Consider the following 16,206-nt stretch of genomic DNA (forward strand, 5'->3'; position numbering starts at 1 on the left):
TATTTGTTTTATTAATAATAAGTAGAAAATTAACAGATAAAATAATTATTAAAAATTATAAATTCTAATCTTCCCTGTTATAGATAAAAATACTATTGGGCGCAGTAGTTTATTCTATTCTAAAAACAAAAAAAGAATCTTAAAATCTTATTTAATCTTGAGCTTAACATGTTTAAAAAATAAACAGTTTCTATTTTTGCACATCGAAATATTAAGTAACTACCGACTACGCCTCTAGAGGCATCTAGGGGCACTAGTGGAAAGGCGGGTAGGTCTACTTTCAATTTTTAAGATAATTTTTTTTTCATGGGCGATTACTCATGGGAGGCTTAAGTACCCTCCAACAAAATGGTTATAAACCTTCCCTAGACCTAATACAAGCTTTGATGTACAGGAAAACCATATCGATTCAGCGGCTATATAGCGAGAGAACGATAAACACACACAGCCGGAAAGATTCACAAGCAAACAAACATCCTATTACTTTTATGTAATGATTAGAGATTAAGCATCTTGATATAAGCGACGGGGAGGTTGAATTAAAACCCAAAATTTTAGTTTAAACAAGGATTATCTATGTAGCGAAGCTCAAAAATCAAATACAAACAAACATCCTTATATAAAAGTAAAAGGATCTCTGTGTGTCTGTCTGCTTGTACCGAAGAATCTCGCTAACCGCTGAACCGATACGGTTCTCATTTACAGGATACCTTCTCAAATGTCCTTAAGTTTTTTTTTTATCTATTTTGAGAATTACCACTTTTTTCCCCCGTAGGGTTGCATGCAAGAGGAAAAAGTTTTGAAAAAAATAACATGGTCTCAAATGATTCCAAATTGCCTAATTCGACGAGAAATGCAAAAAAAATTTGGCGGCGGCGGTCTTCGGCGGGAGCGGGATGCGGGGGGGGTAATACTTTTTTCAGGTCGATTCACTTGAGAGGGTCACGGTGCTATCCCCCAAAAATAGTTTTAACTCTTCCCAGAAAGCTTCAAATTAAAGGAGAACCATGTCGGCCCAGCAGCTAGCGAGATTTACAGATTGACATGCTGTTACTTTTATATAAGAATAAATATTAATAGCATTAGCATTAAATTATCATTAAATTTATTCTTAAAAAAATAGATTATTGATTATTAAGCAATTGTTTGAGGTGGGTAGCATCAAACTGGTCCACAAAGTCCCTGGACAAATGGGTATATTATTACTTGGATGTTACACCAGATTTTCAAGTATTTGTGAAACTCGTAGTGGGCTAAAATAACGATACCCCCTAGCCACCCCCTTTACCCCTCTCTTTCCCTCCTACTTGATGAACGAACTGACTAATATGTTAGTTTCATGTTAGCAAACTAAATTGACGACAATATTTCCCCTGCAATAATATCCACGTATTTTATATATCCATTCCTGGACACGCCAAGATCTGAGAAGAAATCCATGAGGTCACCAGCTTGCGAGTTCTGTATCTGTGATTGAAAGTTGACCGCGACGTCAGTCGTCATCTCTTCTTTAATTCTGATTAGTTCAGCTTCATCATAGTCAACTTTAGGCACTGAAATCGAGTATTACAATCATTCATTTATGATTTGTTGGCGCGCTTTTACACGGAGTACCTTGATGAGCATGAACACTGATATTACCCTCCCCCCCCCCTCCCCTGATGATTCGCTTATAAAATTGTACATTGTTGTAATAGGAATCAGTATTCCATCAGATGATTCGGATAATTTTAACATACAAAATATTTTTATCAAAAAAGTAAAAAGTAAGCATGTTTAAAGTGGACGTACGATTTTAGAGTGGCTGCGCTTTATAATTTGTACCTAACTATTATAGAAATCATCATGCAAAGTTTGAAAATAATAAGACAATTCTAAGTTAACGAAAAGAGCTAACTGTTCCGGACGGACGGACGTACGGACCGACTCTAATTATAGAAAAGCTTCGCTTTTAAAAACCACGCACACTTATTGATCTAGGTTATTTGTGTAAATAAAATAAGAACTAGCAGTTGTTTAACATTCCTTTCTTTTAAGACTAGCAGCTACGCCCCTAGAGGCAAATTTGTCCTCAGGGCGGCGTTTTTTTATTTATGTGGATTTCACTGGGGAGGGTTGTTGTACAATGTACACTCCCCAAAAATAGTTATAAACCTTCGCGGGATCTATGGGAAGCTACCCTGTTAAGGAGAACCCGATCGGTTCAGCGGTTAGCGAGATCCTTTAGTACAGACAAACACACATTATTATAAGGATTGTCTTACCTAAATAATCATCTTGTAGCATAATATCCAACACTTTTCGACTCACAGAATCCTCGGGGTACTAAAAACAAAAACTTTGGGTACTTTTAATGATTCTTAATTATGGTGTACACTAGCAGTGTCCAAACTTTTTAACTAAAAATAGTTTACAGAAGGGGAAATTTTGTATATCAGCATTGGAGGTCCGTTGCTTTATCCCTTGAGAATCCCTTGATTAATAAAAAACTAATTTTTTATCTTCCTACTTCCTACAATATAGGGGGTTATCATGTTAAATGTTGCAATTCCATTTAAAGGTTTAAATATATAACTCCCCTTAGCCTGTAGAGATAGCCTATGAGGAAGGGATACACCACGAGATCTTATTTTGGTGTATCTCTGAACTAAATCTTGCTCAATTGCTGTGCATGATTAAATGGTCATACACCCTTTAGACTACCAACCCTTTGATTGCGCAATCTTTGTCTGGAAGTCCTAAATGTGCAGTTGCGCTCGTTTTGGGCCTACACATTTCTCCATCATATCTCTAATTATTTATGTTGTACACATGACAAAGCAGCAAAAGGAACCACTTTTAACGTCTCTGTTATGTTATGACGCCGAGATTCGAACCTGCAACCTACCTGATAACGAGTATATGCGCTATGTATTACACCACAGTCACGGGTTATAAAAAAAACACCCTTACCATGTCGTTATTGTAGGTAATAGTTTGTTCTCCATCTTCGCATTCAACAATCTCTTTCTCCAGAATCCTGTTCATCCTGGCCATACTGTCCGCCATATCCTGCGGATCATCTTGCTCCAGATGGAGTGTTAACCCTTCCAGGTTTAGATCTGCTTCTATCTGCAGCTCTGGCATACCATACTTTTTTCCTCTAAAGAAGGAAATGTTCAAAATAGTTTCATCAGCATCAGGGGGGTTACCAATACCAAAGATTTATAAACAGTAACGAAGAAAAACTGTAAGCACGATTAAATAATTCTAATTTCGTTCTAGTTGACCGTAAGTGACACAAACAAGTGAAAAATGGCTTTTGATATCATAGTTTAGTGAAGGAAAATATATAATAAAATCTTACCTTTCTTCCTCTGCCTCAGTTTTTTTAAATAAAATATTCTCTACATAAGCAGTTTTCAGGGGTGTTGTTCTGTAAATTTTGTTTCCCCAGTCTTTCAATCTCTCATAATCTTTCTGAAATATAATAGGTCAGGGGTGTATATTCTGCACAAGATTCATTCCCCCCCCCCCCCCAGTGTTTTCCCCCTAGGAGGGGGGAAATATAAAAATATTGTCAATACTCTTTATTTTATTCATTTTTCCCCCTCCCACACATTTTTCTTGTCCTCCCCCCCCCCCTATAGAGGAGGGAAAAAATGTTTTCAGGACTGTTTATTTCTTCCCCCCCCCTCTTTAGAAGGAGATTCTGTGCAGAATATGCACCCCTGTATAAGGTAATAGTATTCTGTTATTATAAAAGATAATTTGGGGGAGAATAATCTGAATTTTCTTTCAGGGCCATTTTTTGCCTTTTACACCCTCCAAAGTGGTAGTTGCACGAAATGCATTTAATCTTGAATTTAGTGAACTGCATATTTTTTCCTGTTCAAATACATGGTTTAACTATACATGGCATATATTTGAAAGAACTTTTTCCTATCATGTAGTTTTAAAATATCAAGACTTAAAAATCGTATTTTTGTTATATTTGCAATATATATCTGGATTTTGTTCACAAAAACAGCATGACGCCTAATGTAGTGATGTCTAATTGGTTTTTATTTAATACAAAATTATATGTGTTTGATGGTATACTTGTAACTTATGCTTGTAATCATTTTTCTAAAATGCACTTCAAGCAACTATCCCTATATCATATGTTTTCGTATTTATAAAACGCTACTTGAATGTTACACCAGATTTTCACGTTCTTTAATAAATTTAAACTCGCAGCTGGCTAAAATAAAGATCCTCCCATCTAGCCCATTTATCCTATCCCCTCCCCTCCTACTGGATGAACTAGCTGATCAATAAGTGATGTCCAAGTACGTTAGCAACCTAAGTCTAAATGACGACAATTTTTCTCGTGTTATAATATCCGCGTATATTGTATATCCATTGCTGAAGACAATCCTTACCTCAGTGAAGAAATCTTTAGGTTTATTGGAAGCTAAACTTTCTTTTAAACCTGTTTTCTTGAACTCTGTAAAGAACAAATCACCAACAGCATTCACAAGAATAGCACCTAAAAATTCACGGTATGCTTCGAAACCCAAATTTATATCTGCTGGATTAAAACTGGTTCTCAGCTATACGAAAACATTGTCTAGCATCTAATCCAGCGGCAATTAATCGGTTTCGAAGCAATGTTGAAATAGTTATTTATATCCTCGTATTATATCCAGTTTTCTACGAATATAAAAATGTACAATCATAATACGTGGAGAGAAATAACTATATCAGCATTGCTTCGAAACCGATTAATATATGCTAAATTAGAATCAATTTTCAGTCATACTAAAAAATCATGTATATCATCGTATATCAGACAATTTTCTATGAATATTAAAATGAAAAATCATAAAATTAACAAAATTGGTTAGGGTAAAGCGGGGCGAACTCTGTGCTTTTTTCGATTTTTTGAACCTGCAAATCGTAAAAATTATTTTTTAAATGGGACCAAGACCAGTAGAAAGATCTCGGAAAAGTCGATCAGGTCCTAAAAGGACGTAAACATAGGAATGTTAGAATTGTCCTATCGATGTCAAACTTTTCATGGTGATTCCTTTAGTAGTTAAGTACGATTTAGAAAGCGTAGCGTAGCTCTATAATCATCATCAGAATGTCCGTGCGTCCTTTTTAATATGATTTTTTTTACTTTTTTAACAACAAATATTTGTGTGATCTAATCATTCGATTGATCTGATTTTTGGTATATTGATTCCTGGGACAACAAAATATAATGTTATAAGCGAAGCAACTCTAAAGTCATAAAAATGTAAGTATGTCCAAGTCCATAAACATTATCCTGTATCGAGCAGTTTTTCAACATATTTAATTACAATTTTGCTTCGACTCTTATACATTTTAATTTATATTCTGATTATTTAGTTCTAACACTATAGAGAAGTTAATGTCCGTTTGTACTACCGTTTCAGTGATTCGCTTTTATGGATGTTGTTAAATAATATAAAAAAATACTCACCAAAATTATTATCTCCAGTATTTTTACAGTAAAGGCTTCCTCCTCGAAATGGAATTTTGTGTCTGAAGAAGAAAAATTATGTCCATAAGTAGAGCAGCAATAATATAATAATTTTTATATGGAAGAAATATTTTTGTAATTAATACTATATTAAGTAATAGCAAAATAAAACCATAACGACCATAAGATTATAATTTCAAAAAGTAGAAAAATAATAGTTTCTGTCTTTATGGTATATGAGAACTTAAATATAAATATAAAATACTTAGAGGGTGAAAAGTAAATCAAGTTTTCAATTTTATTTTTTATTAAGAAATTTGGGGGGAGGTGTAAATTTTACTAGTAGTAATTCCTCTTGAAAGGTACCCTCCCCTAAAATACTTTATAACTTTCTCAATAACATTACAGCAGCGGTTAACTAACAGACAGACACACATCCTGTTACATAATCATTAAAACATAGATTTCAAAGAAACAACATATCAACCATTATTGAGAAATAAGCAGTAAAAAAATAATATTCTTCACCTATTTTCTACAGAATTTTCAAGCCAGACATCACAGTGTAATCTAGAGGTTTGAACAGTGTGTGACCAGCCCTTCTGTAACTCACTATCACAGCTAACTATATCAGGTACTTTCCATTTACTAGAAACAATAAAATAATGGTGTTGGTTGTGTTCACTATGCAAGTTACTCCTCCTTATCCTACTGGAAAAGGGACCGGGGTTAATAATAATGACCTAAAGCATACTCAGGGCATTTATAAAGTTTCATCTGAAAAGCATAACCAAAATGGACCGGCCATTTTCTAAATCTATACCAACAGTTATGCATTAACAGTTAAAAGACATATAATATCATGGTAACCTTTTTAGGTATATTTCATATTGTGTTTAGTATATTTCAGTTTAACCAAATAGTGAAATAGGTAAATATTAAAGAATGCCAAGGCAAATATATAACTAGTTAAAAAATATTTGATTATACTCGAGTAATATTAAGTAGTTGAATATTTTCACTAATCAATTTCTACCCTCCTAATGGGGGGAGGGGGGAAATGAAGATTTGGATATATTCACCTTTTTTACTATATTCCTTGTAGGGAGAAAAAGAGAGGAGTAACGAGGGGGGATGATATATAATTGGTTTGACCAATATACATTTCAGTGTCCCGTCCTTGAAAAATTTTGTTAAAATTTTGGCCCCTAGCCAAAATATAGTTGATTTATGCAAAAATGACTCCTGCAAAATATTTTTTCTGTAATGCAAAAATTGCGACGGTACAAGATTCTACTCCTCAAGGCCTTTCCCTGGAGCACTATGAAGACATAGTTCTGATGCAATGAATTTTTGACCTCCATAAGGGGGGCCATAAAATTTCAAAGTGCTTGTACCGGCGCAATTTTTGCATTACAGAAAAAATATGTTGCATAAGTAATTTTTTTTTACAAAAATCAACCATATTTTGGCTGTGGGCCAAAATTTTAACAAAATTTTTCCAGGACGGGACACTGTAATATACATCCCAAGATTTATAATAAAAAATTACCTGGAATTACATTTGTGGATAATATCTTTATCATAAGGTTTATATTCTGAACAACTCTTGTGAGAATAATCTAACAGTGACAAACTAAAATAAATAAAAACAAGGATGAAACCACATAAAACATTGAATACTTTCACAGGGGTGTATATTCTGCACAAGATTCATTTTTTTCCTCTGCTACAAAAAAAAAATTTCCCACTCCTAGTTTTTTTCCAGCAAGGGAGGGGATAAAATGAAAAAATATTTTCAAAACTCTTTATTTCATTCATATTATCCCCCCTCCCACATATTCTTTATGATAGTTTTTTTTTCACCAAAGAGGGGAAAAAATGGAAAAAAATGCCCTTATTTCTCTTAATTTTTACATTTTTTCTCCGACCACATATTTTTAATTTTTTTCTCCTCCTCCCCACTTAGCAGGGTCAAATTTGCAGAATATAAACCCATGTACTTTCATTAAACCTTGATTGGTTGGTTCAAATAGTTTTGATCTACAGAAAAGTTTACTTAGTGCAAAATAGTTCAATTGTCTATTATCTTCTTTTAAAAGGCAGGCTAAGTAAGTTTTAAGGGTAGATGATCAGATCATTGATCATTTGCTGTGTGAATCTTCTCTAAAAATGCCAGGCATTTATTTTTAAAAGCAGCAAAGAAATCAGATTTTGTTTTTAGAATCACTGACTTATAGGTAGGTATGTTAAGAACGAAGTGATGAAATTTAACAAGACAAAATAAAGCGAAAATTGTCATATTAAATAAGATTGGAAATTCGTTGTCTTATTGAGCATTTCAGTCTTTCAAACCACTAACAGTCTTAATGATTAGGGGCTCAGTGGTCTGATTTATAAAGTAGCCATACAATTAACAACAAATTCTTACCCAATTTCTCCTGATTCAGTGGTAGTAAGACAGAGGTGCTTCCCATCAATATTTAGTAAATCAGTGTTGGTAACTATGGAGTGAGGCATATAGTTCAGGCTCACACTTTGTAGGCTGCTCTGAGTATTTCTGTTGTGCAATTTATGCATTAGTTAAAGATATTAATTTATTATATAAAAGTAACAAAATCTTTGTCTTTGTGTCTGACTGTAGCTTAAGATATCACTCACCACCTGACCAATATGGTTCTCCATTATAGTGAAGCTTCCTTTAGGCACAGGGAAATATTGTAATTATTTTGGGGGATAACCCTCTCTAGAGAAATCAGCCTACTTGAAAAAAATCCCTCCCCCCCCTCCCAAAAAAAACTTATTTTCTAAAACAATGCAAAAAAATGAGGATCTACTAACCAAAAGTGGTTTTCATAAAAGCATGTATCGTGCAATGGACATTTATTTCTGGACTATAAAAATCTGCATTTTTCGACCATTTCTCGCGGAATTATATAGACCATTTGTAAACTTTGGCGACCAAACTATTTTTTTTGGCGAAAAAAGGACATCAACTGTTATGCATATATTTCCTAACGTCAAAAATTGTAACATGTTGATCAGTTGTAACATAGAGGTAAGGACACAAGGTCTTTATATCTCTAATATATTCGCTATCAGCCTCCTTTAACTGGCATACTGTTTCCATATTGTCACTCCTAAATAAAAAAAAGGATGACAGTATTCTTAAAAGCGAAGATGAACAAATCAGACGGACAAATGAAGATTAACACATGATATAGAATAACAACGTATTAATAATAAACATTATTTAGAAGCTTAAACAGAAAATTCTTATAAAATCTACCCAAAATTGAGTAAATACAGGATATACACAAGCCTACATTTTAAAGCATTTTTTTTCAATCTAAATAGCCCCTTCAAAAATTCTACCTCCCCTGTGTGTTTACATAAACATAAATTTTTCTTTCCACAAGAAAACTGAATTAAGAGTATTAAATTATGGGAGGGGAGGCTTAATTTATAACTCATTGTCCTATCCTTGCACATACCTGATGTCTACTAGTGAAATATGTTTCCTTGATCCAACACAAACATTGTTGTATCCACGTCCCTGGCTTAACGTTCCCCACGAATAATGTTTTGATCCTTGTGCCACACATTTTCTGAACATAAAATTTTGCGGTTTTTCTCAACACAAAAAAAGGAATCTATGAAACAAAAATGGATATAGAATAAACGTGGATATTATGACAGGGGAAATATTGTCTTCAATATAGGTTGCTAATACGGATTGGTCAGTTCTCTCATTTAGTAGGAGGGGAGGGGATTGGGGAATCGTTATTTTAGCCCACTGCGAGTTTCACTTTATCCATTAGCACCGAATATTGAGATGTCTGTCTGTTTGAAGATTAGGATCTCGCTAACCACAACGTCGAATGTAATCTGCTTTTTAGGGAATATACCTAATGAATGGTGATTTGAAGGTTTTAGCCTATTTCTTAAGGGGGTGGTACAGTCACGCGCCTCCAGAAAATTTTTAAAACTTTTCATATTTTTTCTCTCAATCATTTAGGGGCGAAGCATTATTGTTAATCTATGAACTGTACTATTTATTAAAAGGAAAGCTTTTTAATAATTGGGGTCGGTCCGTCCGTCCGTAACAGATAGCTCTTTTCGTTAATTTAGATAATTTTGTTTAGACTCATACATTTATATTTATTCTGCTTATTCAGTTCTGACACTCTTCAAGTATTAATGTTCGATTATCCTACCGTTCCAGAGCCTTGCTTTTAAGGATGTTGTCATCCTTGTTAATATTGTCATTCTAATTTTATTAGAAAACATTTCCACTTACCTTCTTAAGATCTTGCTAGTATCAAAGTCTACATGAAGAAGATTAAATTGTGTGTCGAGTAGAACAGATTGAGATTTGTTTATAAAAGCGTGACTGCAGCATTCATGGCCAGTTTCAAATCTAGATGAATTTACAATATTATTTAAGCATTAAAGCAGCGTTGTGGAGCCGGAGCTGGAACCGTAATTTTCGTTAAAAAACGGCTCCGGCTCCGGGTTAACTAAAAACAGAAATTTTTTATTAATTTTAATTTGGTTACTCTGTTGTGTCGTGTGCAAACGCCCCTTTTAAGTTTTTTCAAGTCCATTTTTATCAAAAATTGAATTTTTAAAATCTTCAAAAAGTCAAAAATAGACTTGGCCAAAAAAATATGTTGAATTTTCTTGATTTTAGGTCGGAGCCGGAGCCAAATTCGGAGCCGAAGCCGGAGCCGCACCAAAATCAAACTGCTCCGCAACGCTGCATTAAAGTATAGCTAGGGATATTAAGGGACAATGTATAAAAACTTTAATTGCATCTTTGATTATGAAGATTAAATATATAAATTAGAAATATTGACACTAGTAGTTTGAACCAACCAATTGAATAAAGGTAATATCCAAAGTTTTACTGTTTGGGTACCCGTGTAGTTTACCGTCCAATGTCCCCTTCCTCCCTCGCTTTACCTTATTATGGTGTATTCCAACTGGAGGCTTCGTCCCTAGCATCTAGGGACTCTGTCTTCAATGGGGTAAGAAAGGGACAAAAAAATAGTCTAAAACCATCCGATGGCTTAAATCCAGAAATAAAATAGCCTAAAAACGCCCCGGGACCTAGGTGGAGATTTCTTTATAAAGAGAAATCAGCTATGTAATTTTCGAAATCTTAAGCTTCAGACAAATAAAAACCTTATTATGGGATAATTAAAAAAATTCACCTTGTTGTATTTATCAGGTTACACCCATCAAAAGTAAAATAAGCCACTCCAGTTTGGTACCTAGCCGCTATCAAATATGTGGAATCTTTCTTTATCACATCAATACTAAAATAAATATGCTTTATGTACTTTTATAGTTTATATACAGTGGGATGCTTTCAAGGTGACTGCTTTTTCTCGTATCGATGTTACTTTCGCCATTCTGGTGGGATCTGAGCGAGAGATAGGCCCTTTAGAGTTTTCTTTTTGTTCTGCCAATATCTTTCTATAGACACCTTAACATCCACGATTGGTCTACTTCAGCTCCCCTTGTGACTTGGCAAAGTCAAAACTTGGATTTTGAGTTTTGTTAACTTGAAAGCATTCCTATACCTATGATTGGGCATGTACAGCATTTCTTTATTCATTATTAGAGATTAATGAGATTTTAGGAATTCAGAAATTAATTAGGTACGATTTTTAAAAGGTTTTACGTCTATATTCCGCAACTTAAATTGCTAGTTGTTTATTATTGTACATGTACATTTAAATCATTGTCTAATAGGCTGAACTTATTTATTTATTATTTTTAATTCACAAAACCTCATACATTTGTCTTTTGTAGCTTGACCGACAGACAAAGTAAATTATATTTGTTATTTATCGCAATGTATCATAGACAGCTTTTTTTATATTTGTGGAAAATTGTCTATAATACGATGATTTTTCAGTATTCTTGAGAACCGGTTCTAATCCAGCGGATATAAATCGGTTACAAAGCCATACTGGAAACTGTATTCTCAACGGTTTAGGCATTCTTCAACGAATTCCACACAGACGGTCATTTTTACTTGAAGAGAGGCTTCGCTATTAAAAACACCTTACCTATAGATTCTTGAAAGAGAAAAAGTTAAATCTCTCTGTTGAAAATGTTGAATACTTGCTTGAAAAGTCTCGTCTAACAGACTAATCCTTAGAACCCCGTCGTTTCCTTTAATAAAATAGTAAATGACAGTGTTTATGTTTAGGTAGTTGTTTTATTCATGTAATTTTATTTATTTCTGCTTTGTGCCCCTCTATCAAGATTGCTTATTTCTTCTGTGTTAAAATATATTTCAATGTTATTTAATAAAAGATTTTAAATGTTGTTACCTATGCTTTGTATTTATTGATCATTAGATTAAAAAAGTTTGACTGACATGATATGTTTATATTCATGATATTTAAATTGTAAAGCTATTCAAAGTTTTACAAAAATTAATTGCTTAAAAATATTTATGTTTCATTTCATATAAAAGATGGCTAGTTAGACTAGTCAAGGTGTTCAGATTAAAATCATATAAAGTGAGATTCGTTTCAATATCAGTTATATATAATAATATTATATCAAGGAAAAAGTCTTTGTAACTTGTTTGATTAATATTTGTTAGGTACATTGAAATAAAACTAGATGGTAGAAAATTCTTTCAAATATATATTGAGGAAGTACTTAGGAAGCGGGGAAGGGGGGGGGGGGGTGGTGACTCTCCACTTTTAATTTTAGTTTAAAAAGAGAAGAAAAAAATTTGGAGAGGGTGTCATTTTTTCTATGGGTGATTTGTTTCTCTTGGGATGGTTGTGGTACCCTCCCAAAAATAATTGTGTTTCTTTTACCTATGAGAAGCTTCACTGAATAGGAAAACCATATCAGTTCAGCGGTTAGCAAGATCCTTCGCTACAAACATACTCAAGCACACTCACACATAGACATCCGGCTACTTTTATATAAGGATAATTAATGCATATTGTTTACAGCCATACCTGTATAAATAACTTTATCATCTATAACTTTGACACAGGATCCATTAAATAAATGTTCTTTCCCCAAGCTTTCCAGTTTTAACAAGTTAAAATCATTTCCAAATTTACTTCCCTGAAATTAAAAATTTCTTCTAGTAAGACTTCGCTTCCGGTTCATATCCACTGGAATAAAACCGGTTCTAAGTCATACTAAAAACTCGTGTATCGTAACGTATTATGCAGAATTTTTCCACGAAAAATAACACAAAAATAAATGTTCAGTCAACAAAAATGGAATTTATTATTCCTATACCTTTTATCTTACTATTCGCGAAAAAAAACTGTCAATAATACAATGCGATAAATAACTATTCTAATATTCAGAGTTTTTTTTTCATGTTCTTCGATGAACTTTTAGAAAAAAAAACATTTATTAAAATAATAAAAAGTTACCAGTTTCGGAATTGTCCCTTGAAAAAATTGTTCTTTGAGTAAACTAAATAAAAATATTGCAATTAGGTATCAATATAATTCTACACTAATATTTTTTTTAGTTTCTTGAAGGATAAGAAAATGGACGATAAAATAAAATCTAATAAACAAAATTACCACTTCAGTAGATTACAATTGTTGGTTGAAAAGATTTGACACTACTCGTTTCAAACCAACCAATCAAAATGCAATAAAAGGTATTTAAGTTTTAGAGCCAACGAATAAGATAGCATGGATTTGAAACTTTGGGTACCGGTGTAATTTGTAGTCCAACGTCCACATCCTTCCTGCGCATTACTAAATGTTTTTCCAATTGGAATGAATATTTCAATTGTTTGGGGGACCACTATCTCAAATGCCTACCTAAATACCTAGAAAACGTATGAAATATTGTCATTCAACTAAATATATACACTTAGATCAATCAATCAATAAGAAACAGAATGCATCTCCCCAAATGTGGTAGTATCATTTGGTAGGTCCTCCGGCCCGGAACCAGCAACCTTTATCTATTTCAGGAGTAAGTGAACCTAAACAGCAATAACAAGAGATGGTGTGTGTCCCGAAACCTATTAATAACCGCGCTCAATAGAACCTTTTCTCAGCCATACTAAAAAAATCATGGATAGCATCGTATTATAGACAATTTCCCACAAATATTAAAATAAAAATCGCAAAACTGGTTTTGTTCTCAATTTTTTTATTTTGATAACCGCGAAAATCTGTCAATAATACGATGCGATAATAACTAGGTAGGTAAAACAAGAGAAAAAAAACTACCTAAACTTGTTAAAAATGTGGCCATCATAATTTCTGTATTTTGGTTCAACTGCTATCAAATCTTGGATGGTATTGTCAAGTTGGTTTTTAATCAAGGGAAAAATCTTTCCATGCTAAAAATAAAAAATAAATTAATCTGCTAGCCATTTCCACCCATTTTCTTAGCAATGTATGCATTTAATAGATGTAATCAGGTAGAGACAGAACATTGGAATGGGAGTTAAAATGGTACCCAAAGTTTTATAACAAGCTTATTGATTCAGAGGCTTATAAACTTTGGTTAATTTTATCAAATATGCTTTGGTTCGATCAAATTAGCAAAACTCATAACTAATAATCTTAATCTGTATAAGGGGAAAATTTTGTTTATCATCATTGTAGAGATATACAATATACATCAATTTATCGTCAATTGCCGTACCCCATGAGTTTTCTTTGTGTAAAATTTTGCCTTTGATAGCTGAAATTAAGAAAGGAGATGAAAGGATTGTAGATTAATTTCAACTATTTCTATGTCTAATCCATTGAAGGGTACCTAATACAAAGTTTTATTTTGCCTGGATCGAAATGGATAAGACACTGGCCGATAAATTGATGCATATCCCTAATGATTGCAATGTAGATTTCAATTGGTGGTTGAAACGGTTGGACGCCTAACTTAATGAACCAACCAATTAAAATTTAATTAAAGTCCCCAAAGTTATGAAGCCAACGATAAGAAAACATTATTATAAAACTTTGGAGACTTGTGCAATAAACAGCCCAATGTCCCCTCCCTCCCTAGCGTTTTTGAATAAATGAAATACTCGGACAAAGCATCTCTGCAAAGCCTACCTGATTTGGAAAAGGAGGTATATTAATTTGATTATCTGTAGGAAGCAATGGGGTTGTCTGGACAAATGTTTTTCTTCTTAATTTTTTGCCTCCACATTCCACCTGGATGGAGTCATCTTTAGACACTAAATGGAAAATAATATGAAAATAGTAGGACTGGCAATCCGCCCAATATTTGGGCCGGATTCTGATTCTTACAAAAATCCGCCACCCAAAAAAAGCGGATTAATCCGTGGATTGCGGATTCTTGTTTTTTTTTTGTGGGGATCGCGAATTTTCAAATTGTGGATTGCAGATTCTAGTAATATTTTTAAAGGTCTTTTTATACCTAAATAAAAAAATTCTAGCCCCTACAGCGAACATTTTTAAGCCTTACTTCAAATTAGCATGAAAAGCTACTGTGAAAATAAAATACAAAAAAAAACTTTAGTTGCTACCCGCCATTTCACTTGTAGTTAAATAAACTTTCAAATTTCAAATAAAATTTTTTAAGTGCTACAAAGTCATAAAAATCAATAATCCTAATCCGCAGTTTGAATTGCGGATTCGGATTCTTGGTAAAAAATTGTGCAGATTTCGAAATCGGATTGCCAACCCTAGACCAGGGTTTCGGATCCGGATCTGGATCCGGATCCGGATCCGCAAGGATCCGCATATTTTTGAGTCCAAGGATCCGGATCCGCAAAAAAATGCAGATCCGGATCCGGATCCTTAGACTCCAAAAAATGCGGGAAAAAAGGAAAAATCTACCTAAATTTATATAAAATCTCAGACATTCTCTTGATGAGAGCCAATCTTTAAGGTTTAGGTTCAGACTTGAAAATTAAAAGTATTTTTGACTTCGAATTAAAGAATAAAATTTTTTTGAAAAATTTGGTGATTTTATTTTTATTGTCAAAGATCCGGATCCGGATCCGCACTGACCAAATTTTGAGGATCCGGATCCGGATCCGCATAAAATCAATGCGGATCCGAAACCCTGCCCTAGACAATAGATTAGCTGTTCTTTTAAATTACCATTTTGAAAAGCCGAAAAATAAGCCGCAATTTTTATTTTACGGTAGAGAGTTCTAGAAGGGTTCTACTGCAGCTATTTTTATTTTAAGGTAGATGGTTCTTCTGCAGCTATATGCCAGCAGAAGAAGTTATAGGATTTAGAGAAAAAGGTCGAACAAGGAACAAGTCTTCCAATAAAAGGACAGTTATACGAAATGCATTTGACGAGTAGAGGTAATTGAAAAATTAATCCTTAATTATTTTTTTAATGAATATCTATGATAACAAGGTTTAGGAAAGTTTTCAAAAGAAAAATTACAATAGATTACAAGATTAATGTATGAAATTGACAAAAATATGCTTTTCAAGTCCTGATATCTTGAAAAGTACAAGGTAGAACATATTAGATTCTGATTTATTATAAGCTCTTTAATAAAATGCAGATATTACCATAAAATACAGATCTGAATTTCAAATGCATTTCGTGAAATTAACTGTTAAGACACAGAAAATGAAAATTTTGCTAACCTGTAAAAACAGCGTTGAACCTAACATCAGGTACGTGTACATTTCTTTTCATTTTTACATCTAATGCATCTGAAAAAATAATCTTAGCTTTATTCTGAAATATAAATATTTCATTAACATAATTAAGCAAAG

General features: G+C 33.3%; 1 protein-coding gene across 1 annotated transcript; it reads right to left on the reverse strand.

Annotated features, from left to right (window-relative positions):
- Positions 1-1,088: 1,088 nt before the first annotated feature.
- On the reverse strand, positions 1,089-16,189 carry LOC145319836 (uncharacterized). Its single transcript, XM_080162218.1, has 20 exons — positions 16,075-16,189; positions 14,551-14,675; positions 13,717-13,829; positions 12,898-12,940; positions 12,466-12,577; positions 11,551-11,656; positions 10,687-10,791; positions 9,771-9,890; positions 8,965-9,078; positions 8,485-8,610; positions 7,902-8,030; positions 7,023-7,106; positions 5,999-6,118; positions 5,471-5,532; positions 4,404-4,510; positions 3,347-3,459; positions 2,953-3,142; positions 2,265-2,325; positions 1,408-1,553; positions 1,089-1,181 (listed from the first exon to the last, which is right to left on the reverse strand). Exons 1-20 carry the CDS (start codon positions 16,124-16,126, stop codon positions 1,125-1,127), a joined length of 2,085 nt encoding a protein of 694 aa, XP_080018344.1. The 5' UTR covers positions 16,127-16,189; the 3' UTR covers positions 1,089-1,124.
- Positions 16,190-16,206: the final 17 nt, after the last annotated feature.

This window comes from Acartia tonsa, chromosome 1 (assembly GCF_053477335.1).
Source record: "Acartia tonsa isolate MP-2025a chromosome 1, ASM5347733v1, whole genome shotgun sequence".
NCBI classification, from domain to species: Eukaryota; Metazoa; Arthropoda; class Copepoda; order Calanoida; family Acartiidae; genus Acartia; species Acartia tonsa.